The sequence below is a fragment of the Drosophila miranda genome, chromosome 3 (genome assembly GCF_003369915.1).
Source record: "Drosophila miranda strain MSH22 chromosome 3, D.miranda_PacBio2.1, whole genome shotgun sequence".
In the NCBI taxonomy this organism is placed as follows: domain Eukaryota; kingdom Metazoa; phylum Arthropoda; class Insecta; order Diptera; family Drosophilidae; genus Drosophila; species Drosophila miranda.
In genome coordinates, this window is record NC_046676.1 from 11581123 (window position 1) to 11607546 (window position 26424).

At 50.4% G+C, this 26424-nt stretch overlaps 2 protein-coding genes across 6 annotated transcripts; one reads left to right on the forward strand and one right to left on the reverse strand.

Annotated features, from left to right (window-relative positions):
- Window positions 1-261: 261 nt before the first annotated feature.
- Window positions 262-21749, forward strand: LOC108158563 (filamin-C). Of its 5 annotated transcripts, XM_017290987.2 has the most exons (17): window positions 263-367; window positions 3761-4082; window positions 5720-6370; window positions 6456-6761; window positions 6826-7562; window positions 7623-7878; window positions 8047-8379; window positions 8527-8724; window positions 8789-9246; window positions 9310-9734; window positions 14008-15019; window positions 15091-15311; window positions 17078-17226; window positions 17286-19380; window positions 19440-20935; window positions 20999-21178; window positions 21243-21749. In XM_017290987.2, exons 2-17 carry the CDS (start codon window positions 3846-3848, stop codon window positions 21372-21374), a joined length of 8886 nt encoding a protein of 2961 aa, XP_017146476.1. In that variant the 5' UTR covers window positions 263-367; window positions 3761-3845; the 3' UTR covers window positions 21375-21749. The 5 variants fall into 5 exon arrangements, with proteins under 5 accessions (XP_017146481.1, XP_017146476.1, XP_017146479.1 ...); XM_017290990.2 differs by lacking the exon at window positions 8047-8379; XM_017290989.2 differs by lacking the exon at window positions 263-367 and having other exon boundaries at window positions 3662-4082.
- On the reverse strand, window positions 21538-26410 carry LOC108158566 (cilia- and flagella-associated protein 61). Its single transcript, XM_017291001.2, has 14 exons — window positions 26117-26410; window positions 25730-26032; window positions 25530-25671; window positions 25331-25476; window positions 25086-25270; window positions 24728-25026; window positions 24324-24670; window positions 24072-24264; window positions 23722-24005; window positions 23422-23658; window positions 22802-23364; window positions 22588-22751; window positions 22269-22514; window positions 21538-22208 (listed from the first exon to the last, which is right to left on the reverse strand). The coding sequence occupies exons 1-14, from the start codon at window positions 26389-26391 to the stop codon at window positions 21846-21848; spliced, it is 3747 nt and encodes a 1248-aa protein (XP_017146490.1). The 5' UTR covers window positions 26392-26410; the 3' UTR covers window positions 21538-21845.
- Window positions 26411-26424: the final 14 nt, after the last annotated feature.

Here is a 26424-nt window from a genome sequence, read left to right on the forward strand (position 1 = left end):
GCCCAAGCCCAAGCCCAAGCCCAAGCCTGAACCCAAACTCGAACCGGGCCGAGAGCCACCTGAGCGAATTGAGAGCCCAAAACAAAAGCGCTAACAAAGCTGGCAAGCAAAACAAGCCAAGATCAGGCCCGAAACGATGACGTAGCGGTTCGTTCCAATCCACTCCGAGCACCGAACTCCCACTTCCACTGGAAGCCAGAAAAGCTCGCGACTGGGGCCGAAGCGTTGCGTTGGATCGCTGTATATTGAAGCTCAAAACGGGCCAGCGGCGGAGCTGCCAATTTTAGTCGTTGTGAGCCACTCGTGCGCGCTGGACGTGTTTGAATTTGATTGCTAACCCGCGTTTCCCTCCCCCACGAATCGAAGTGTAAGCAACAAGTGTCAAAAGGGAGACAAAACCAACAAGATCCGACACCATCTATATATACCTTTTGGGCATACATACAAGTACATACATGCAGGCATATACTCGCAGTTGTATGTACTCGCATGCGCATATTTGTGCCGTGTTCCCTCCGACTTTTTAATAACTTTTGGATCGCTCTACCCTCGCACAGTGCCGCGTCACTCCCCGTCTAACGTTCATCTTAACAATATTTTTTTTATGGATCTTCATGTGTCTCGCTCTTTGCTTTGTGTTTAATTTTTTAATTTTTTTTTTCGCTTATTCCGCTTTGGCTTTGTGGTTCCGTTCGCTCGAAAGACTGGCGTGCCGTGTGGCGAGGCGGGCTTTTGTTCTAATTTTGAGCTGCTGCTTAAATTAGAGGAGATATCTTTCGTGTGGAATTTGTGCTAAACACGTGAACGGCTCGGTGCGGGGTGTAGCGACGCGACGGCGGCCGTTCCGTGGCGTGTGAATCGGCCAAAACTAGCCCACAATCGTACTCATAAATACTAAAAGTCGCAGGCGGGGTCTAGTCCGACGAAATTATTCAGATATCTGGCCGGGCCGGGCCGAGCCGGGCCTAGCCCATTGCATAATAGGCGAATGCGCGGAGAAGCGAAAACAAAACCGAAAGCGAATCTGAATCTGAGTCTGGCTCTAAGTCTTGCCTCTGAATCTGGTTTTCCGTTTTCGCTGTTCGCTGTTCGATTGGTTTCCTCCAAAGTTTCGGGCCCCAGCCCCAGCGGATGGCTGACTCTTTGGAAACCTTTTCAGACTCCCAATTGTAATCGCTGCGGCTTTTAAGCGAATAAACGAAGCAAAGTAATGAGCAAAAATTAAAAAACAATAGAACACAGACCCCAGAATGGGGAATGTGGCAAACGCAGAGGCACGGGCATGGGCATGGGCACGGGCACGGGCAAAGCAAGGCTTGGCTGCGCTTTGGCGACGCCTAACGGCATTAATCAAAAGACTGAAGACACAAACTTGGCTAAGGCCCAAACCGTACAATCGTAGAATTCGTACGGTGAACAAGGAGGGTTTTCTATTCATGACAACAGCTATAAATGTTGCCAAAAGCAAACGCTTGTTTGGGCCCCGCCAATTCCATAGAATCATGCCCTAATGGCTCATTAGTCATATACTCCAAAGGCGTGGCCCTTAAACATTTGGAATGTGTTACAATCGGTTTTGGGCCAACAGGAAATAGACTTGCAAGCAAAAAATAAGACAAATCTAACAGAATTACATTCCGTTCAGTCTTTAAGCATGGAAAACTTAGTTCCACCATCTAAGTATAGTCTAGAGATATCCCATTCATCACCATAATTATGGTTCTGTCCTCCAGTCTGGTTAGTCTCCAACATTTCGAACTTAATGACGATGTCGTAGAACATTTACCAAAATATATTCCCACAGCAGCAGCAGCAGAATTTTTAACAGAGTTGTAGCTCTCAAAATCCCTCCAGTCATTCACAAATCAATGACCATTTGGTGCTGGCTTTTGGCAAAAGTCAAACTTGAGATCGCACCCACGTTCAGAACGAGGCGTTGAACCACGCCATGTGGGTGGCTGCCAGATGACAACGACGGCTACGACGACGACGACGTCGTGGCAGATCTGTGTGGGGGTTGGCAACGCAAAAAAAAAAAAAACATATAAAATATATTCGGACAGCAAGCAAATCGAGAAGTGTAAAAAATACCAGACACCTACGTGCTTAAGTCATTCTATGATATGGATATATTATACTTTCGTATGGGTATCCACATATCTATCTATCTATAGATATACCAATGCAATACGCTGACATATCGTTAGATATTTGGAAATTACGTAATGCCCTAAACTAGGTGTGTTTGCCTGACCCTCTTCTACCAATTTTAGTCACGACAAAACGATGTTAACACTTTCCTTGTTTGTTTGCTGGCCCTCTACAGTGAGGAGAGTAGGGGGGAGTGGATCGTAGCGGAGCGGAGCCGAGCCGAGTGGAGTTGACCAACTGTGCAAACTGCCAAACAAAGGCAGGCGGTCAGTGCGTCAGCGACATTCCCATTCCCATTACCATTCCCATGACCTTGTCCGAGCTGAATATAGAACACAGAGTGAGGTGGAGCCGAGTGCTGCGGGCTGCAACTAATTAGGTTCATTGGCAATGTCAAGTGTCAGTACTCGTAGATGACATCAGCCGGGGATCACTCATAATTCGGAGGAGTTGCTCCCCCAGCCTTTTCTCTGCTGTTCCGCCATTAATTTATGCAATTCAGGCAACGCAATTACTGATGTACGTACTCTCTAGTGTCGGCCAGTGTCACGTAAAGATATTGCTCAGACAACTCATCCAACTCAAACACTCGCAGATGAGTGCGGTGAGATGAGTGAGAGTGATGTCATCTGCGATAGGGGTAAACAGTTTGAATTGTTTGCCAATCAATAGTATTAGGAAATCTGCATATAGCCCCGGTTCAGAACTGGTGTTGGCTATGATATACATGCTCGGTTATGGCTATGGTTATGGCCTTACGAGTGCTAACCGGATTTCCTATAATTAAGTCTGCTAGACTCTGTTTGACGCCTCGTTGTCTTCGGTCTATGGGAGCCGTGGCACTATGCCAAGAATGCAGAAATCCAAACAGAAATCTTGCCACTGGCTTTGAACATTGTTTGCCACTGATTGCTGTCGAGCGGGGGAGCTAAACAAAACAGTCAACTTTCAGTTTGCTCAAATTGTTAGGGTAAAAGTGCGACAAGTGAAAACAGCCAGACAATTGACAATTGATCGTGGCAGATTTCATTACTAGCCGTACTTTTATTGCTATTGTTAATACTATCAGCAGCAGCTCCCACGTTTACACCGAGCAAACCTCGGCGGCCTTCTGGAGTGGCTTTTGTGAAAGACTTATACACATGGCACTCTGCCCACCAGATCTCAGCGGGCCCCAGCCAATTGTGTTGCGGCGAAATTCCAAACTAAGTGATTTCTGTTATTTTTCAGACTCTTTTCTGTACGTGTACGAGTAGTATATTCAATTTTCCGTTTCGCTCGCTTCGTTTGGGCTTGGAGCTGACGAAACCAGTTTTATTTTATAGCCAGATTCAGATTCAGATTCAGAGATATTCGCACATGAGCCCACCACATTTTTGCCTCTCTCTCTCTCTCTCGTTGGAGCTTTGAGCTTTGGGGCATGACGTCATGGTTTGTTTTGGCCAGGCCAGATCTGAGCAAGAGAGAAGTTACACAGCACAGCTCCCAGCTCGTAGCCAACAGTCCCCATTGAGCCACGAACGTGTGCAAACGAAACTGAAACTGAAACTTTTTATTGTTGTGTCGCGTCTAATCAATAAATGTTCTTTGGCTTTCGTTTCCCGATCAGTGTTAGATCATAGCCTTAGCTATATGTATGGAAAGTAAAGTGAAGTGCGACAGTGCGAGAGTGCAGTGAGAAGAGCGTCAATACGATGGACGTCAAAGACATAAAGGGCGCCAAGGTGACGCATGCGGGTCTTCTGAAGCACAACACCGATGGCAGCACCGAGACGCAGAAGATCACCCACGCGGGCCTGGTGGCCCGCAGCCCCGAGGGCACCGCCGCCAAGGGCATGAACATACGCGGCAACGAGGATCTCTGGGTGGAGATCCAGGCGAACACCTTCCGCAACTGGGTCAACGAGCATTTGCGCGAGACGGGAATGCAGGTGAGTTCCGCTGTCAGTCGCTGTCAGCGGGTTATGCAACACTTTCTGGCTGACCGATCAAGCGAAAAAAAACAATTACATTACCAATTCAATGGGGCTAGTCGGGGGATGGCTAAGTATGTAGAACTATCGAATGGCTGTCGGAGCAGGGCCTGAGAACGTTGATCAGCGGTGATCCGCGGATCGCTGATCGCCGATCAAGCTGAAAGTGAACGCTTGTGTAAGCCGAGACCCCTTCCACGCTTGGGCAGGTGACAAAGCGTCAATCCGAATTATAAACTGGAGCTCTGAGCTCTTCCGCAACTCGCCTTTAATGGCCTGCCTCATAAAACTCAGCTCAACCCGACCCGCCCGCCCACGCGCCTCAGCGACTTCAATGGCAAGTGGACTCCCCCCGCTCCACAGCGCCAGCATGAGCGATTACAATTATAATAATTCCATGAGTACGTGTACTCGTAGACTACGAGTAGTTTTCCAGCAACAATGCATTTCATTTGTCAATTATATGACCAGGGACGGGACTACTGGCTGACAGTCAGTCGTAGTGATTTTCTCACACGCACAACACAGTCCAGTCCGACTTGAACCGACCATATTTGGGGGTCTGAATGCCAAGGCCGACGCATCGATGATTCCCATTACCAGTTACAATGCTCGAGCACAAAAACAAGCTAAAGCTGTTGTCCGAAATTGAATTTTCGAGTTTCTCGCATAATTTGTGTGCTTTTTTGTTGGCCAAAATAAACGAGATGAGCAAGGCTGAAGACCCCATCAGTAAACAGCGCTAATTGAGACCTGGCATCGCGACGTCTATTCGGGTCACCCGGCCAAATGGAGAGTGCCGACAGAGCACTTATTTGTTGTTCCAGTACACCATATATTCTAGCTCCGGTGTACGCGAGTACGCGTTTATGACAAATGAAATTGCAATCAACTTTGTATGACATGTGCATAAAAGCAAAGAAAAGGCGCTCCCAGACTTTCCATAGAGAAGGTGGAATACTCTTTCCATATGGGCTTGCTTATGGACTGTGGACAAGGCAAAGGCAGCATCTCACGCTGTTGATTAACTCCTCCGAAGGCAGAGGCATTTTCAAAATTTAAGGGCAATTCCGAGAGAACAGTAAACAACAAATAACAGCCTGAGGAGGAGGAGGCAGCTTGTTAGAGAGCTGCCTGCTACAGAGCTGTCTCTACTGTGTGCAAGATTTTTATGGCATCCAATGAATATTTTCTACGGCACAAACAAACAGCAACAGACACGCGATTGTTTTCAGTCCCTGTCTCCGGCTTGGGTTGGGTCTACGCCTCCGGCTGAAGGCTGACAGCGAGCAGATAAAAAGCTTTATGTCAAATGCTTAAAATCGCTCACAATTGCCTGCACCCGGCCCCGCTCGGCGCCGGAGTATACGGAGAAAGCATCTCCCCGGTGAAGAGTGGATATATACATATGTATGTATGTATGTACATATGTGGAGTTCCCATGCCCATTCTCGGGCGGTTCACCTTGTAAAGTGGGCCACGAGTTATGTTGTAGCTGATTGCTCATTAGGAGGGCGGGCAAACAGAGGAACGAACATGCACGGGAGGGCGTCGCACAATGCTAATGATGGTGGAAACTATTTCCCGTTTTTCAGGTCCATGACTGGGCAACGGACTTCTGCGATGGCACCTGTCTGTGCGCCCTCGTGGAGGGCCTGCAGACGCGTCCGCTGAAGCCCTCCTGGAACCGGCGGCCAGCCAACCAACATCACTATCTGGAGAACGCCACCACGGCCCTGAAATCCATCGAGGCGGACCACATCAAGCTGGTGAACATCGGCAATGTGGACATCATCAACGGGAATGTTAAGCTGATTCTCGGCCTAATCTGGTCGCTGATCGTCCGCTACCAGATCGGACGCAGCAAGTTCCCGCCCCGCAAGCTGATGCTGGCCTGGCTCCAAGCAGCACTTCCAGACTGCAAGATCACCAACCTGACCACCGACTGGAACAGCGGCGTCAATCTGGCGGCACTGCTGGACTACTGCCAGCCGGACCTGTTCCCGCACTGGCGCAGCCTCGATCCTAGTCAGAGTGTGCGCAACTGTACCAACGCCATGAACCTGGCGCAGCGCGAGTTCGGAGTGCCCAAGGTCCTGGAACCGGAATACCTGGCCTCGCCATGGCTGGACGAGTTGTCGGGCATGACGTACCTCTCGTACTTCATGAAGCCCGGCGGTCCTGGCTACAATGCCACCATGCGATGGGTGAACACGCAGGTCAAAGATCCTGTGAAGAATTTTACTGTGAGTAGATCGATATCACAGTAGCACTGCCCCTGGATTCATTTTTAATTGCATTTTAATTTTGCCTCATTCCTCTCACACACAGACCGATTGGAATGATGGACGTGTCATGTGCGAAATCATTAAGGGACTGGGCGGCTCGGCGCCAGCGCCGGAAAAGCTCAGCACAGATCCCTTCCACTACGAGAACAACATACGGAAGGCGGTGGATGCTGGGGCCAAACTGGGCGTACAGCCCATACTCACAGCCAAGGACATGGCCACCCCGGAAGTGGAGCATCTGGGCATCATGGCCTACGCGGCCAATCTGCAGTGGGTGCCCCCACGTCCGCCGTTGTCCGACCTGGTCAACGTTTATTTGGAGAGTACTTCCGGACGGGTGGGCGAGCCGGTGAGTCATGAGGCACCATGCCGGAGTGAGTGTCGTTAATGCTTAATGCTTGTTTCACACGCAGACGCATTTCCGCATCGATGTAATGTCGCGGGACATCAGCCTGAGCTCGGTGCGCTGCCATGTGGTGCCGCCTTCCGGCCAGCCCGGTCAGACGGTGCGCCCGAATGCCCATGGCGAAGGAGTCTACGTGCCGGAACGGTACGGCATGCACGAAATCGTGGTGGAGATTGGCGAGGACAGCCTGGGGGGCCACTTCTTCCGCGTCCTGCCCCGCCAGCTGCAGGTGGCCCCGCCCGGCATGGCCCCCTGTGCCCTGGGCAGCCTCGTCGAAGTGCTGGTCAATGCCACGGGAGCGCCCAAAACGGAGGACATCCTCGTTACAGCCGTCTCCCCCACGGGCATCTCCCACAACTGTCCGCTGAAGAAGATCGACGAGGGACACAGTGCCATATTTAAGCCGGATGAGGCTGGCATCTGGGAGATAGCCATCACCTACCAGGGCAGGCACATCCAGGGCGGACCCTTCACCTGCGCGGTGTTCGATGCCTCCGGCGTTTCCGTTCACGGCCTCGATGGAGCCATGCCCCTGCGTGCCCACACCTTCGAGGTGGATGCCCGCGGCGTGGGCGTCTCCGGCGAACTGCACGTGGACATTGTCCACGACAAGCATTCGCTGGTGTGTTCCGTGGAGAAGATCGTCGAGAACAAGTACCGAGTGACCTTTATGCCGCGCCAGAATGGCAAGTACCGCGTCTACATCTACTTCAATGGCTACGATGTCAAGGGATCGCCCTTCATGTGAGTGTATTGCATACCAGAAGCATATAGAACGATTTACAAGGTGGATTTTAATCACAGCATGCGCGTGGGCACCAAGGGACGATCGGGGAAGACGCGCAGCAGCCCGCTGCACGAGAGCAAGCACCGCTCGGAGAGTCCATCGATGCATTTCATCTCGACGACGAATGCACGGCACAACGACTACCGCAACGCTTCCTTGTCGCGCCACAATACGGCCGAGCGGACCAACAGCTACTCGCCGCAGTACTCGCCCAAGCTGGACACAACAGACTACCACAGCTCCAGCTCCAGGTACTATAAGCGGGAGAGCGAGGTAAGTGAACGAGTGAGATGCATGCGGAGACGAGAATGCATGCGGCACGGGCTTTGTGGCTAACGCTTCCCTGGCACACCTCATCGAAATTGAATGATTTGGCTAACCCACGACTAACACTAAACCCTTGTCCCACCCCGAACACACACTGAAAATTACATTCGACAGGAGAACCACACATCCACACCTCCGCCCCCCCCGATCAGCGGTTCACCGACGGTGAAGTACCTGAACTCAGCGGACCTCTACACGGAGAGCCCCACTGGCGGGCGTCGCGACTCGAAGACCTCCAACAGCAGCTCCATCAAGAACGATTACTACTACGACAAGGAGAACGAGCTGTACAGCCAGCGGCGCGGGGCGGCCAAGCCCAAGCTGACGCCTCCGCGTGAAGAGCGCGAGAGCCAGAGCAGCAGCAGCAACAGCTACCAGCAGCGACACCAGCAGCTGACCAGCACAATGACCAGCTCGCTTAGCCCAATACCTAGTCCCACACTAAATGTAACTAAATTTTGTTTGTTTCCTTTTGCAATCCCAAAAACCAAAACCCAAAATCCGACGACCGGGAAAATGTCTATTGCCAGCTATGTGTTAAACCACTGTTCAGAATGTCCACTTATCTCCGTGCTCTGCTCCCTCCTCCCACAGACACGGTCCAGCGAGATGCACACCCAAAGTCCGCTGACCATCAAGACATCGAATCAGTTTGAGAGCTCCACGCGCAACCTCAGCGGCAGCCCCCGGCACGCCTCCGTTTCGCCTGTGCAGCGCTACTCTCCGAATAGCGCCTACATCACGACGGCCACACATCGCATGGGCAGTCCGGTGACCAGCACTTTGAACAAGGTGGATAACCTCTTGCGAATGTCAGATCCTCTGATTAATCCCCCGTTTCGACAACTCTCCCTAGAATGGCTATGAGACAACGCGAACCGTGGAGAAGTCCAGCTCCTCGACTTACAAGTCATCCTCGAACTACGTCACGGACTCCAATGTGCGGGCAAGTCCCTCGCTCTATGGTACAGCGGAAAGACTACGTCGTACTGGCTCCCCGGAGCCGCGCATCGATCACTCCTCCAACGTGAGGGTGTCCTCCATGAAGCCGGCATCGGCCAGGCGCGACAGCTGGGACGTGATCAACAAGACGAAGCACATGCTCTCTCACAATTCGCTCGAATCGCTGGCGAACATGACCGAGACGCAGCTAAACACTGAACTCCAATACAATCGCCCAGATCTGGACCACGAGACGCACCGGAACACGCAATACAACAAATTCGCCTTACACAAACAGCAGCAACAGCAACAGCAACAGCAGCAACAGTCGGATTACCGTCGTGACTCGCCCGACAATGCAGAGCGCTATAAGTAAGCAACCATTTAAGAGATCCAACTGGCATCCTTAATCAACGTCGTATCAATCTGTTGCAGACCCAGTGCCATCACAGTCAAGTCACACTCGAACAACACGTACACGGACAAGTCTGGCGGCTACACAAAGACCGTCAAGGAGTCCAGCGAACATGTGGTCACCGAGAGCAATGGACATGGTCCCTTGCCTTCTCCCGGCTATGGCTACAGTTCGTTGTCGAGATTTCGGCCCATAGACGGCAATGCGACTGGTGCTAGGGCCATACGAGTGCAGGATATACCAAATGGCTCCATTGGCCGGCCCGTTGAGTTCGAGATCGACGGATCGAAGGCCGGCTCTGGCAACCTGGAGATTCTGGTCAACGGCGGACGTGTCACCTCCTCGGTGCGCTCGCTGGGCGGACAAAGATTCATTGCCAGTTTCACACCGCACGAGCATGGAACGCACACTGTGCAGATCACCTTCAATGGCGAAACGGTTTCAGGTCAGTTTTAATTTTAAGAATTCGACAAGCTGTGGGCGGATTGTCTATATTTGTAGCTATAAGTAACCACAGGTTTGGATTTGGAAATTGAGTGGTAGAATGCGGAAGGGGAGGGGATTATATTCTTAAGCACAGCTCTCTAAGGCACCAATAGATTTGATTTTGTAATTGTGTGTCAGCCTAAAAGTAGTCCCACAATTTTCATAACTCAGCAAATGTATTCACCTCTATGCAGAGCCATATCGGTGATATCGGGAGAGAATAAAAGCCTCTCCCTCGCTCACTCTCTTTAGACCTGACTGTAACTCTCGATCGCTGGAACTGCTCTCACCTGTGCTCACCTGCCGTGATCGTTCGGTGCTTTACGCTCTGCCGCGCTCAGCGAATGCTTGGCTCCTACCTGCTCGACGGGTTTCGAACGGATGCTCACTGGCGGTGGCTGGTGGCTGATGGCGCTCCGTTCCAGAGTCGCGTTGGCAGTCACAGCTCGCGTTTGAAACGAATCTGACACGTCGGCGGCGCAGTTAACCACGATCGGATCGTATCGCATCGCATCGCATCGCAACGCAGTGAAGCTAAAATTGGCAAGAAACGCATGGAAACACTGACTGACGGCTGAGAGCCTCAGAAAAATGTGAAGAACTGTTTGTTAGGCTCAAAATAAAAACCGAAAACATAAGCAAACCGACAAAAGAAACAACAGTTGGCCGAGAGAAGAACAGAGTGGATTGTTTCTGGAATGTGTAGCGAATCGAAAAGATTCCGTGTGAGATTTCTAAGCCAAAGAAATATGCTAATATCAAATGCGGACGTCTCCGCTGCCACTCCACTCTCTGTTTTTGGGGTCTCTCGTTTTGTGTGGGGCGCTACTGCCAGGGCGAACGAAAACCAGTTTAATGAACCTTTAAGCTTAGGCATTCCAAGCGGGGCGCGGATTGGGGATTCGGTTTGACTGCCTGCCTGCCTGGCTGCCAGCCTGCCTGCCTGCGTTTTGCCTAGGCCAAATCAATAATGCGAAGAAAACTGTCTCCCCGAGTGCAATTTATCTGCGATGACAAAGGGGCAGCCATTTTGTTTCGCTCTTGCCACAAGCGACTGCCAGTGCCACTGCAACTGCAACTTGAGCTGCGGCTAGTTGCTGCTGTCAAAGGCGCAGATACATTTTTTTTTGCTGTGCTCGTGCTCGTACCCGTACCAGTATGTGGTTCAAGGCGCACTTGTTGCATGCCTCAGTTGTGTATATCTCGCTGCAAGCGGAAATCAAAGTCGAGCGCTCTAAGGGAAGTGCGGACCAAGCGGTTGTTTTCCTTCGGCCACAGCCGAAACCCGTTGGGATAGGTTGTCAGCCAGGTATGCGGAGGAGGGCGCGACAGGTATGCGAGAGATCCGAGAGATCCCTCCGGAGATTGCAATTTCTTGGCCACGTCGGCCACTTTCCACTGACTTGAGCACACGAATATATACATACATACATACTATGTATATATATTTTCGTTTTCGTTTGGTTATGTTTCGTTCCGTTTCTTTATTTTTTCTGTTTCGTGAGTTTATGCTAACAATGAGCGGCCACACCTCTCTCTCCAGCTCTCCCCGCTCTAATGGGGCAGGCTTTTACCCCAGCGCTTATGGCCATTTCCGCTCCCTCTCGGCCAACATATTGGCACACATTCCCACTTCCAGAGCTCTCGACTCTTTAGGATTTTTACGAGCGGCAGCCAAAGTGAAACCGCTGCCTGTCTGAGTCGCGCATAATTTAATAACGAAAATTGTCGAAAACGCTGAAAGTACAACAGCGGCATTAACTGGTTTTTGTTTTCGTCAACGTCTCTGTGGCCCCCCCGCACCGCCCGCCACGCAGCAGAGCTTGGAGTCCGATTATCGCGATAAATATATTAAAAATAATAAAGTTAAAGCAATTAAATCGTTCGCCGGTTGTAGAAAAACGCGATTAAAACGTGCGCCGAATCGTGATCGTGCCGCGATGCCACTTTGTGCATCGCTCCGCAGATTCTTAAAAATGTTTTTCGCTTAATCGTTGTGTTTTTTCTCTTGTTGAAATTCTGATTGCAGCGCCTATAACATAAAGAAATACGCAGTGCTCGCGTATACTATAAATAAATCATTTACAACTCGCTGACATATTCGCTACACACAAAATTCATTTCCAACTCTTTCAAGTTCAGACGTGCCGCCAACGATTGTGATTTGATTTACTAAAAGAAAAAGGTCTGCCGCACGCGTTTTCAGACCCCGATTCCGATTCGAATTCCAATTCCAATTCCGATTCGCCGCTACAATCTTGCACTGTCGACAGCAGCCACAATCCAGCACAAGAACCAGCCACAAAAACGTAAATCTTCTTTTGTAACACACGAAAAATATTTCAGTTTAACGGTCAGCCAGAGTCAGGCTCCGGCGACAGCTGCAGGCCATCTAACGGGCTTCTGCAGCCAGTCACGTAACCGAAGTCAGAGCCAGACCCGCAAACCAGAGACAGCCCCGCGTATACGTATGCATATGCAGATTGAATAACTACGTTCGAATCTAGCTGCACTTGTTCTCTGGCCGAGAGGCCACTGCCACTGCCACAACTCAGCGTAGCGATTAGCACTCGGTCCGGGAAACCGGCCAGCAGAGCGAGCACACGGCCTGAGGAGAACCAGCTGTGGGTTAGTCGGTTGTCGGATGCTCTTGCATTTGCCTAGAACGAGGAGGGAACTGGCTGAAAAGCAGCATGCAGCCAGCCAGAGTAAAGTGAATCTAATTAACGAGCAGGCAAACTCTTACTTGCTGCGCTGTTAGCTTTTCTACACTGACAGAAGAACATATGTACCTTCAGTTATACCATAAAGCTCCTGGGAGCGTTCAGAGCACCCCAATTCATACCATTTCGATTGGTTGATGGTTAATTTTCCCTCAGTGTAGATGTGGCGGTCGCCTAACTGTAAGTTTTTGCATAGCCCCCCAGCTTTGAATAGAGTTATGTGTATGCGATAACTGATTAATGATGGCCCCGATTGCGAGAATAGTCGCAACAGTAAAGCAGAAACTATTCAAGCCAAAGTGCTAAAAGCAAAGAGAAGAGGAACTCTATTTTTGCAGTTTCTTTTTGGTTGGGCAAACAGAAGTTGTAAAAGTTTCCCAGGGAGAGCCAGAGACAAATCCTAAGTTAAACGATTTGCGCAAGCCATGGGCTAGCCAGCCCCAAAAGCCCCAACAGCCCCAACAGCAGGGGGGAATTCGAGTCCAAGCGAGTTTTGAGCTACGAGTATGACAACGCAACAGTTTGATTTTTTTTCCATCGAACTGACGCCTGACCGTTGTGGCAATTTTCATGGAAAGCCATAAAAAAAAGTGGCTGCAGCAGCGGACTGCAAACGACTGCGCTAAAAGGAAAAGTGCAACAATTGCAAAAAGAGAAATGCAAGGAAAGTTGCAGAAACAAAAGTAAATTTGAGCGCTCGGCAGCAAACAAAACTGAGGCGGCATCATCTCGGCCTCCGTGTCCAATGAAAATGGCTCCCAGCTGTGAGATCTCGCGGGGCATACGGAGCACCTCTCTGGAGTGGCAGTAAACAAACAAACATTTAACGAGCCAACTGGCCATCGGCAATCTCCACCGCCAGCCCACCGGCGCAAATTGGGGCTCCTCCAACTATTTAATGAGGCTTGAATCGAGCTTGCCAGCTGAATGTTGTGAAACATTCCTGAGCTAGCTTTGGCAAATTATGTCGCATCGACTCTTGAGCTCTTGAGAGCTGATTGTATAAAGAGCTGACTGCCTGCCTGCTTGCCTGCTGCCTGCTGCCTTCCTGCCTTCCTGTCCCACCTGCAACACAGATACACAGACACAGACACGCAGCTTATGATACAGATACGCACTTGTCGTTTGCAGCGAGGCGGCGCAAATGGAGATTGCGACAATTATAATGAGCGGCAGCGAGAAACAATGCAAAGTCTCAGCGGAAGCCAACCAAGATATGCGAGGGGTACATGAGCAGTTCAAGAGATAAATAGATAGATAGAGAGAGACATAGTCTATGTGATTTGCATTTCCTCCATCTTCCAGATTGCACTAGATTGCAAATGATTGTAGTACTTGTAGTTAAGCTCTATCGAAACCATTCCAATCTCATCAAAAGTGCAGGTGCATCGACTCTCTTTGTGGGTCAACTATCATTGTTTAGCATTGACCTTATTAGCTCTTTAAATTAAAAATAATTTTGGTATTTCTATCATTATTCATGATCATCATTATCTGTGTCGATTGCAGGTTCACCGTGGCACGCTGAAATCATGTCCTCACCCGGCCTAACCGCTCTGGGCGAATCCACACGCCTTGTGCCCGCCAATACGCCGGCGGTTTTTGAGATACTGCCGCCTCCTGGACAAAGCCTGAGCAAGGGCGAGTGCGTGGCAACGGTTTTGACTCCCAACAAGTCAAAGCTGAACGCCAGAGTCACCCATGAGGCGGCAAATGGTGCTGCACGCATCGAGTTCGTCCCCACGGAAGTGGGAACGCACGTCATCGATGCGTCCATCAATGGCACGAAGATAGCTGGTGGCCCTCTGATCGCCAAGGTCTACGACTCCAGTCTGATCCAAGTGACCGAAGTAAATGGCGGAGTGGTCGGCCAGCCGTGCCAGTTCCGCGTGGACGCGAGTGCCGCGGGCGAGGGACAGCTGGAGATATCCATCAATGAGGGTGAAGTCCCCAATCATGTCCAGGTGGTGGGCGGCGGTCGCTGCCTGGTCTCTTTCACGCCGGAGCAGGCCAAGTCCCACCTGATAGACATAAAGTTCAATGGCGAAACGGTGCGCGGCTGTCCCTTCGTCTGCGCCGTGGCGGACACCTCTCGCGTCCTGCTCAATCTCTCCAACCTGGAGCTGATCCCCGTCAACCGGCCCTCCTCCTTCCACATAACCGTCAGCGGAGGCGGGGCCGCCGAGCTGGCCGTCAGCGTGCGCGGTCCCCTCGGGGAGTTGCCCGTTCGTGTCACGGGAGATATCCATGCCGGATTTACGGCCGAATTTACGCCCACCAGCGTCGGCGGGCACTCGATAAATGTGGAGTACAATGGCTTCGCCGTCCAGGGCACACCCTTCCTGGCCAAGTCGTACGACGCCAGCAAGGTGGTCGTGGGCAGCGTCTCCCGCGGCACAATGGGTCGACCCGTGCAGTTTACTGTCGATGCGGGCGATGCCGGTGAGGGCAACTTGGAGATAACCATTTCGGCCAAGGGACAGAACATTCCCACGCAGGTGCATCCGCAGGGCAGTGCAAGGTGAGCGGAGAACTGGATGCATATTCCCCATGGTACAGCCACTTACAGTTGATTTCTTTCTCTTTTGGCAGATTCTCCGTTTCGTTTGTGCCCACCGAGTCGTGCGAGCATACGATTAACGTGTCCTTCAACAAAATGCCCGTCCCCGGGTGCCCCATAACGGTCAGCATCAGCGGGGGCGTGGCCGGGCCCCAAGTGTCGCTCGGCGGACCCGGACCCGTGCATCAGACCAATTCTTTTGTAATCAATCACAATGGCGGCCGTTTGGAAGACATTGAGGTCAATGTGGAAGGTATGTAAGCCGGTGGCCAGTGATTGCTGTGCTGTCGCTCCCCCGCTCTCTCTCTCTCGCTCGATCTAACCACCATCATGAGCTGTGTCGTGTCCCCATCCCAAGGTCCACCACTCATTGCCTTCTATATGTGTTCGCCGCATTGGTTTAGTCTAGTCCTAAGATCCGTAATTTAATTGCTCGGTTGCTAAATGTTTTGTGTCGGCCAAAGCGTATTATTCGTATTCGATTGGATTCAATTTGCATACATCTCACGCAACTGTAACTGTAACTGTACATGTATCTGTGTCTCGTATCTGTATCTTGTATCTGGTATCTGTACTCGCATCGCACAACTTTCTCATACAACAGCACATTTTCCACAAACACGCGCACGCACAAAGCCCCTGACCCCAACCCGCTCTCTCTATCTTTCTCTCATCGTGCCTCATGCTGCACTTTGTATGAGCGGAAACTGTTGTGGAAACTCTCATGCATGCCTCCACCTCCAACTCCTCCCCACCTGTAGTAACTGTGTTGTGGGTTCTGTGGGGAAGGCTAGGGTGCTGCAGTCCCATTTAGAGAGTGAATTTATGAGATACTCGTATATCCGTAGTAGTTCCCTGTAGTGTGTGTAATTATGCGACACATTTATCATTCGCTTACTCGTAGTGGTCGCTCTGGGTCTTGCTCTTGGTCTGGGATTGTCCGCAGTATTTGTCGGGTTCGACGAGTAGTGGAACCAGGTCCCTCTCCCATTCAGATACCATTCAGATGCTACTTTAGTTTGATCGTATTCCTGTGTGTAACTTGTGTCTGTGTGTATGTGCTTTGTTCGTAATCTTACGGTCTTGTTGTAATAATGTTGCTCACTTTTATATCTGTATTATATTTCAGGACGGCGAAATCTTTTGTACTAGACTATACATATATATATATATATACATATATGCATATACTTTTTTTTTATTATCTATACTATACAATGCGAGAGCTCCCTCAATGCTCTCCGCCCCCTAATATATACATTCCGTTTACCAGGTGTATATATACTTACTATTTCGCTAACAGTCCGAACCACAAATAACCCCAAAGAGTGTCCTGTCGAATGAAACTCTATGGCAATACCAATACCAATATACCCCACAATACATTAACACAATGAAGTATTTACTAATGTCCGATTGTATACTAATCCGTTCCATACTGATACTGATTATACACTGTAGCATTACTCGGATCTAAATAAAAACTGGTTTCAATCAAACGTACGCCCATTAGGTTGTGTATACCCAGCAGGGACTCTCTTAGTTTACACTGTATAAAGATGTATATATGAAATCTTTATCCTATTCTTTATAGTGTCTCTGACCCATGCCATCTGTCAGTCTACTAACCCTTTCTAGCACAATCTTTAAACGACTAACTGCACTCCCCAGTAAATGACTCAAATGACTCGAAACACAACTAACCCAAAGCAGACCCTACACTTTCAGACATTTGAAAGTTTCAATCCAATTAATTCCATTACTAATTGTGTGAACATTTTTCCAAATTTTTCGCTTCGTTCGCGATTGAAAAATCCGAACAAACACTAACCAACACACACATTCGACCAAACAAAATCGTTGCCCAATTACTGAATTTCAACAAAACAAACAAACAAACGAAATCAATCTCAAAACTCGTTTCCGGCCGCGTCGAAATCGAAAATCAAAATCGAAATAATCATTAATCAATACTAAAAATGAATACGAAATGAAACCAAAAAAAAAAATGAAAATCAGGACCTGCTGGCCAGTCAGTTCCTGCCCAGGTACATCAGTCCGCTGAGGGCGTCTTCAAGGCCGAGTTTGTGCCCCGCGTCGTGGGCGAGCATCGCGTCAATGTCACGGTCAATGGATTGGCCACCGCCGGTAGTCCCTATGCAGCGAAGGTATGCACTCCAGACACAATCTGGAAGTGAGAATTATTTAAATCGTTTACTTATTCCAGGTCTACGATGTCAGCGCCATCAAGGTGAAGAATGTAAGCAGTGGAACAGTCGGCAAGCCCGTCACCTTTCTGGTGGAGACCTCCCAGGCGGGTCCCGGAAATTTGGAGGTGACTGTGAATGGCGGCCGAGTACCGACCTCGGCTCAGGCCCAAGGACAGCACACCTATGCAATTAGTTTCACGCCCCGTGAGGCCGAAAGCCACACCGTGGAGCTGCGGTTCAACAGCCAGGATGTGCCTGGGTCTCCGTTCACCTGCCGCGTGGCCGCCGCAGCTCGCATCCAATCCCCAGAGACGATGGACAAGGTGAGCGTTGGAAGGCTCTTCGAATTTGTGGTGGAATCGGACACCAAACCCACCGTTGAAGTGCTGGGACCCGCCCGACGCAGTGTTCCAGTCAAGATCGACCCCTTGGGCTCCTCCGCCCTGGGCTACAACGTGAAGTTCGAGCCCATGGAAGTGGGCGATCATTCGGTGGAGGTTCGCCTGCCCGGCGGTGGCCATGTTGAAGGAAGCCCCTTCCTCTTGAAGGCCTATTCTGCGGAAAAGGTGATTGTCACGGACATCCGAGCCGGTGTGGTCAACAAGAGCGTCAGCTTTGGAATCAATGCCTCCCAGGCGGGAGCTGGCAATCTGGAGATCATTGTGGCCGTCAATGGCAAGAATGTACCCAACTTTGTCCAATCCGAGGGCAATGCTCGCTTCAAGGTGAACTTCAAGCCAACGGAGGCGGCTTCCCACTCGCTCTCGGTACGCTTCAATGGCCATCCCGTGCCGGGATCGCCCTTCAGCTGCCACATTGCAGCTGCGGCCGCTTCGCCATCTATGGGACTACCGCGTGCCATGGCTATGGGAGAGTGCCTCAAGCAGGCGGCCGTCAAGATGGACAACACCTTCGAGCTGGAAGGCTTCGAGGGAGTGGAGCCACAGATCTTTGTCACCTCTCCATCGGGTGACAACGAACATTGCCAGATGAGCCAGCACGATGGTGGCAGCTACTCCGCCTCCTTCCGGCCCAGCACTGTGGGTCGTCACCTGATCAGCGTGACCGCGAATGACCAGCACATCAACGGTTCGCCCTTCAGCTGCAATGTCTTCGATGTTTCGCGTGTCAGCATTAGCGGACTGGAGCAGCAGTATGGTCCGGCCACACTGGGAGTACCTGTGACATTCAGTGTGGATGCAGCCGGAGCTGGCGAGGGCACCTTGGAGCTGGTAGTCTCCACCGACAGCAGCACAGTCAAGGCCGAGGTGGTGGCCTGTGCCCGAGGCCTGTACGACGTGACATTTGTGCCACAGAGCACGGAGCCGCACTACGTGAACATCACCTTCAACGAGGTGGCCGTCGATGGCAGTCCCTTCCGCGTGGACATCCAGCAGCACACGCAGCACATACAGATTGGCAGCCTGGCCGCCATTGACTTCCCAGCCGATGATCAGATCGTGGAGATCATATCCCCCGATCAGAAGTCCGTGCCGTACACAATCAATCGACAGACGGCAGAGTTCCGCACCCATGTGACTGGAAACTACACGCTGCGCTTCATCGATCGGGAGACGCGTCAGCACATTGGATCGCGCACCCTCTGCGCCTTCGATCCAATGCTCGTCAAGATCACAGAAGTGGGGGAGGCATTCTGCCATCGCCCGGCCAGCATTGGCGTCTCCCTGAACGAGGCCGGTCAAGGGGACCTTTCTGCCCTTGTCCGTTGCGGAGCGACCGAAGTCCCACACACCATCCGCGGACCCAACAAGGCCGGCGTCTATGAGATCGTCTATCAGCCAACCCGTGTGGCTCCCCACAAGATCAGCATCCTCTTCAACGACGTACCAATCTCGTTAAAGCCCCTGGAAATCAACGTGCTGCCGGCCAGTGCCGGGAAGGAGATCAGCGTCAGCGGTTTGGGTCTCTACCAGGCGAGAGTGGGCAAGACCACGTCCTTTGCTATTGATACCGTGAAGAGGCCGGCGAGGGAGTTCGATGTGGTGGTGTCGGGCCCAGGAGGACAGGCGCTGCCCGTCCGCTGCTACCAGACCAAGAACGGACATCTTCAGGCGGAATTCAGCATCAACAAGCCGGGCCAATGCGTGATTGGTGAGTACTAAAGATCAATTTGTGACATTTCAGTTCCTTACTAATCTCATGTTTCGCAGAGGTACTTCATCAATCAAAGCCGCTGCCAGGCAGTCCCTTCACCTGTGAGTCCTTCGACAGCAGCAAGGTCAGCATCCAAGGCGTCACCAAGGAATCACTAGCACTGCACAGCCCCAACAGCTTCACCGTGCGCACGGACAATGCCGGAACAGCCGAGCTGGAGGCGTTCGCCATCTCGCCCAGCAACCAGAGCCTGCCCGTGCTCATTAACGAGCAGTCGGAAGGCCTATACAACGTGGAGTTTGTGCCCTCCCAGCCAGGAAACTACAAGCTCACGCTGATGTACGGCGGGGAGACGATTCCCAGTTCGCCCCTGAACTTTACCGCCTCGGCCAGTGGCATGAGGAACGATGCCAGGGCAGCTGGTCATGGGTTGGAGGTGTGTCATCGGAACAAGGAGGCTTCGTTTGTGGTCTACTGTCCCATTGCTCCGAATGTGCAGATCGAACGACTGGACGAGTATGGAGAACGCATTGAGCCAAAGATCAAGGCTTTGGGCAATAACGAGTGGCGCATCTCCTACGTAATCCTCTCGGTTGGCAAATACGAGATCCGAGCCAGCTGCCCCAATCGAGGCAGCCTGCCCGGTTCGCCCTGGCACATCTCCTGCGTGGAGTCCAACAAGGTCACGCCAGTGGGTGGCTGGGGCACGCTGGTTGACCATGACGGACGGTTGATTCTACCCGCCCGCATCATTTTCGAGGTGGATAATGCGGGACCTGGCAAGCTGGTCTGCAGCATCGATGGTATCGAGATACCCGTGGACCAGATGTCTGATGGAAAGATGTGCCTCAACATCACTGGAGAGAATCTGGCTGCGGGGGAGCACGATCTGGACCTGACCTGGAGCGGACTGACCATCACCCAATGTCCGAGAAGCGCCTTTGTCACAGGACAACAAGCTGCGGATAAGGTTCAGCTGATGGGCCGTGGTCTGGCAGCGGCACAGGCAGGCGAGGCGGCTCACTTCACTATCGATGCCTCGAATGCGCCGGCTGGCAGGCCAGAGGTAGTCCTATGCACCAGCCAGGACAACACATCGCTGGCCGTCAGCCTGGCGCAGCCCCGTCCCAGCGAAAACATATGGCTGGCCTCGTACACGCCGCAGAAGTCGACCACGGGCACACTTACTCTATCCGTTAAGTGGAACGGCCGATTGGTCAAGGGCTGTCCGCTCACAGTGGCTGTGGGCTCCTCCATGGATGCCTCCAAGGTGATTGCTTCCGGCGAGGGCCTGCGCCACGGTATTGTAGGCAAGGATATCAAGTCGTGGATTGACACCAGGCGAGCAGGTCCTGGCGAACTAACCGCCCACTGTGCCGGTGTCCGCAAGGTGGCCTACTGCGAGCTCTACGACCACGGAGATGCCACATTCACCCTGAACATCAAGCCGCAGGAACCGGGTCGTCATCTGCTGACCATCAAGTATGGCGGGCAAAATGTGCCCGGCTCTCCATTTGCTTTAAAAGTGGCCGGAGCACCAGACGCCAGCAAGGTTAGTTGGGAAAATCATATTGACTATGTACACAGATATACTCATGGCTCTTCTCCTCCGTAGGTTCGCGTTTATGGCCCGGGCATAGAGCACGGTGTACTGGCCACCTTCCAGTCCCGTTTCATCTGCGACACACGTGGCGCCGGAGCAGGACAGCTGACAGTTCGCGTACGCGGTCCCAAGGGCGCCTTCCGCGTGGAAATGCAGCGCGAGAGCCAAAAAGATCGCACCATCCTGTGCAAGGTAAGAGGGGAGAACGAGCCTTTTAGCCTATCGCAATGCTTAAATTTATCTAAATCATTTTCAGTACGATCCAACCGAGCCCGGCGACTATCGCGTCGAGGTCAAGTGGGCGGGCGAGTTCGTACCGGGATCGCCCTTCCCCGTCATGATCTTCGACACTGAGGAGGAGTTACGAAGGTTCTTGCAGGGCATATGAAACCGACTCAATCACCACGTCATCGTCTTCCCCAGTGGCCTCAGCCCCCTGCCCCCTGTCCGCAACCAGCCACGACGCCGGGCCTCGACCTGCACTCCCCTCTAGACTCCAGACACCAGACTCCCTTTGTAGTATATTTGAATAAGCTAGCTAACCCACAGAGATAGATGGATGATGTTATACTAAACTTACTAGCTAACTTGACGACAGAACGAAGCGATTAACAAAATCTCTAGGATAATCCCAAGGGAAGGATACGATTGTCTTTCGCCCTTTTATTTTTATAGAGTTAATGTGTTGTACAATGTAAAAATTGCAATTATATTTGTCTAGATATGTAGCGTTGTATGCAATACAGAAAGAAGTACACCCTTACAGTACGCGTATCTCTGTGAATTATCGAACTAATTCCAGCAGATTTTCAAATTAAAATATGAAAATATATTCAAATTAATTTAGAAACGAGATATTTCACCATGTAGGAGCATTAATCTCCTCTGGCAGAGCAAACTCATTGACAAAATCCTTGCGATATGTTCGCACAAATTCAATCAAGTTATTCTCTAGCTTCATTCTCTGAGCCTCTTCCAAACTGTGTCTATTGTCTGCATCGCGTAAATTAGTGTTGGTATCCATCATCAATATGGCCAGCAATGACCTGCGGTTCTTCAACTGTAGATCCTGAAATCTTTCGTGCATTATAAGTTCTGTCCAGGGCTGTTCGAAATACTCCAGGAAATTCTCTATCCAGCCACTCTTCCACCGGTCCCTCATGTTATTCAGCAGAGCCACGTGCCGGCCGCAAAAGTATTCGAGAAACAATAAGCTTTTTTTCTAAAGAAGGAGCTACAAAGTTGATGCGATCCCAAATTAACTACAACAGAAAACTATTACCTTTTTTGTGACGCACACAATCTCCATGACAATCATCTTGGGGTTCACTCGAACGCGACAGAAATCGCCATCCTGATACGTCGTCATGCTCTCCATATATTCACTAGACAGCTGAGCCTTAAGCAGGGGCTGGGGTGCAACTATCTTTACTACCTGGTAATCCAGCGGTAGACGGCCCGTGAATATGTTCACCTTCGAGAAACGCTGCTGAGTCGATCCAGCCTGCATATTTAGGACGAAAGCCAGCTAAAGGAGACGATAGTGAGTTTCTGGGAATCGTTCAGTACTGTTCAGTACTTTCGGAGCACTGAGGGCTTACCTTCTCAGCGCACTCTTGGGGATTGGTATGAGTGTACTGATAGTTGGGACTTGGAACCATGGTGATGTATTGGCCAATGGCATAAATATTGGGGTCGTTGGTACAATACTCGTTATTGACAATGATTTTTTTGTTCGACAGCTCAATTCCAGAGTCAAGCAGTACTGTAAAGGAATATAAATTAAAAAGTTAATTGCGAGTATTCATGATCTACTTCTCTCAAATCCTGGGCACATGAAACTCTCGTTAAAATTGATAAAGATATCACAGTTCAAAACGATTAGTTTCTGACTGGGAATGAGCTGGAACTCTACGCTCTCGATGTTATCCTTATTGGGGAAAAAGATTAGTCTGCTAAAGTTGGCGGACAAGTAAATTTCTATGCCCAAATCGGCCACCATCTCTATGAGAATCGGATCCAACCCAGCGTCCTCTCTGGGATAAAGGATTTGTTCGGATACCACCGGAATATGCGGCTGCACATATGTGATGTCCTTTGGCTGGCAGCCATGGGTAACAAGAAAGTTGATGCACTCGTACACGGCCAGACTGTAGCCATAAATGATAATCGGAGTGCACAGGTAATCGTTTTCAAATAAGTTCTGCAGCTTGTGGTAGAGTATTACTTTGTCGAGGCGATAATTAATGACTGAATAGTTGTGCGGCATTGCGACAGTGGTGTCCTCGTCTTTTAACCCGTACCTAATGTCATTTAGCAGAAGTAACCTTTCGTAGTGGATATTACAGCTGTCTGACAAGCGAAGCACCTTCTCAGTCCTGCAAATTATCAAAGGGAGATCTGAGTCAGAAATTACTCACGGCAGATAGACCCACCGATCGATAGACTCCAGATTGCCAGGAACAAACTGCACCCAGTGCCGCAGATCCATTCGGTGCGTGGCGTCCTTCACAAAGGGACTGCTGGAGCCAATGCTCACATAGCATAGCTTGTTCTCCTGACAATAGCTACAACTGAAGTCGGAATCATAGGCCGCCTCCACCACGCCATGTGGCACTATCACTGTGATATCGACCATGGGCAGGCAGTTGTATCGCTTGAAATTGGCAAAGCTACATACGATTCAGTTTTATTTCATTATTAAATTTCATTTCATGGCTACATGCAGCACTTACTCTTTACTGTTCCAACCAAAGATAATATGGCGCAGGAAGGCCCGACATATATCAGAGAAGCCCACAATGACCAACGGACTAGGAATGCCCATTGGCTTGCTGGGCAACAGATTGTGGCAGACGACGTGCAGATGATCGCTGATGAAGTTGATTTTTGGGAAACTAACCGTATCAATCTGTCGCTTAACACCGTCCGTGTCGTTTTGCGGAAACCAATTCCTCGTCACCCGACGCGGCTCCACAGGCATCATGTTGTACATTAAATCGTTGGGCAACGAAAGGCCCTACAAAATTGAAAGAAACCAAAATTATAGATTGACTGTAGTAAGGCAGGAGGCAGTTCAACCCACCATAAATTGGTGGAAGTAATATAGTTCTCGATAATTATCTTGGATTGCCACAGATCGAACGATTATGTCACACCAGATGTGGAAAAGTGGATGCAGCTTGAATATGACGATCTCCCCGCGCCTGTAAGTCAGAAAGAACTCATCTCGAGGCAGAAAGAATTTCTTGCTGAGAGCGTCATAGTCGGTAAAGGGCCTGGAGGATACGAGAGAATAGACTTATTGCGGCAGCACCCCTAATTCACTTTCACTAACCGCAACACAATAAAACCAACTATAGTGCGGGATTTGGAGTTGCCGCATTGTATGGTATAGCAGGTGAATTCGGTTTCGTCGTTGCTGAAAATGTCTGAGAAGATTTGGTCAATGATTTGACACCCCTCCGGTGGTATCTGGGTAGACACTGTCCAACTTATCCCACTCTCCTGATCCCCGTCGGGATATACAGTCTCTTTAGAAGGGGACGGTAACCGCAACAGTGTTGTAATTTCATCGAGTTCACTCTTCTTCAGGGGAAAAATGTGTAGGTCCCCAAACAGAGTGCAGCGGTGAGCAACGAATAGACTATCCGATACAGTGCTATTGGGACGATGTGCAGTCCGCTGGAAAAACAATGGATGCTGGAACCCAGTGGCTATGAGAACTTCTCTTGTACTCACCAAGAAAAACCTAGTCAACTCTCTCAAACTCTTGGACCCCGTCGATGTGGGTGGCACTCTGAGCACACAGTAATCGAGCTCCGGAAATGCGCTGAACATGGCAGAAAGATAGAAAAAGGTAAACTCAATCCTCACCTTAGGATTCAGATTGAACATCTTCAGCAGAAATGCGCTGGAGGCCCTCCTAAAGTACTGGACTGCATTTGCTTTATCGTAGTGCTCTTCGTCATTTGGCAGATCGAAGGCAATCTCCAATATCTCCGGTTTTGCGTTCATATAGTAATGACCCTTGCGCAGATCTAAAAATATTTAATTACAAATTCCACAGATTTGGTCTTTGAGATAGAGTCGAACCCACCATCGTAGATGGACTTATACCGGGAGGTAAGAAGATGGCTATGCCTCAGCTGGAAGTCAGTCTCCAACGGACTATTCTTGAACATTATACTGGACATAGTCGTGGCGCTGCCCACAGAAGTTTTCTGTTTTCCGATTAGTACGGACTCTGAATATAGATCTTTATACGGCTTCGTGTGCGCCGAACTGAAAATTCAGACCTCAAAGAATTCAATCCTGTAGTAATGCAATGTTCAAACCACTCACATGACTTCGAAGGTAACCCGGCCATGTTTGGCTCCAGGCGTGCATCGAGTCAGGTTACCGAGTCGATCCAGATGAAAGTTTTTTGCCAGTAGCTCCACATCCAGCTTGTCCGTTAGCCACATCAGGCCTGCGATAGAGTCGGCCAACTGTTTGGAGATTTTTCTGCACAGTACTTTAAAGTGTGGCTCAAAAAACTTACCTCAGCAACGACGATCAGCTCGTTTTGCCCAGTTCTTTCTGAGGCGAGAAGCTCCTCGGCTATGTAGAAATCTCCATTTTGCTTCCGTAGCTCCGGCTCCTCGTGGTCTATCATCTCCACAATGTCGTCGTTGTCCTCGGGTCTGTGGGGTGAAAAAGGGCTTAAGCGAGAGCGAAATTCCCTTATTCACAGGGCCTTACAGTGCCTTCCGAAAGGAGATGGTTGGCATGACGTCTCTGCGATTGATTATAATAATCGAAGGAAGACCTCTTTGTTCCGATAATATAAACAACTTGGGGTAATATATCTGGCCGTACGCTTGTACGGAATCATATGCATCGGTCCTTTGGAGATTTGGTGGCATAGCGATAATCAAAAAATTTACTTTGTGTTCGTTGTAGAATAACTCCATGATGATGTCTATTAGAATGGTGGGATGGTCATTCCGACAGATGAAAAAGTTTAAGAACATCGAGTTCAGCAGACTGAGGGGCAGGTCCAAGCTTCAGAGAGAGAGAGAGTGATGGAGAGAAAGAGAAAGAGAGATCAATCAAAAAAGAGTTTACCGGGTGGTTTCATAAACGTACCAGAAGCGGGCACTTAGCCAGTGCAGCCACAGGTCGTTGGCCAGCACTGGAATGTTGGGGTGAATGTTGAACTCGCAGTACGCCAGAAGGCTGGTGAAGTGGTTGGGATCGTAGACAATCAGCCGATAGGCTTGATGCTCAAAGAACAGCTGCATCAGGGGAGGCCTCCGCTTCTCACCGAAGTGACGGGTACTAGAAGAGCTGTATAGAGTCTCTATTCGGGGCAGATCCTGGATCCCAGCCATCCGAATCACATAGTTTGTTGACTTAGCCATTTAATGGTTGCTCAGATAATACAAATATATATT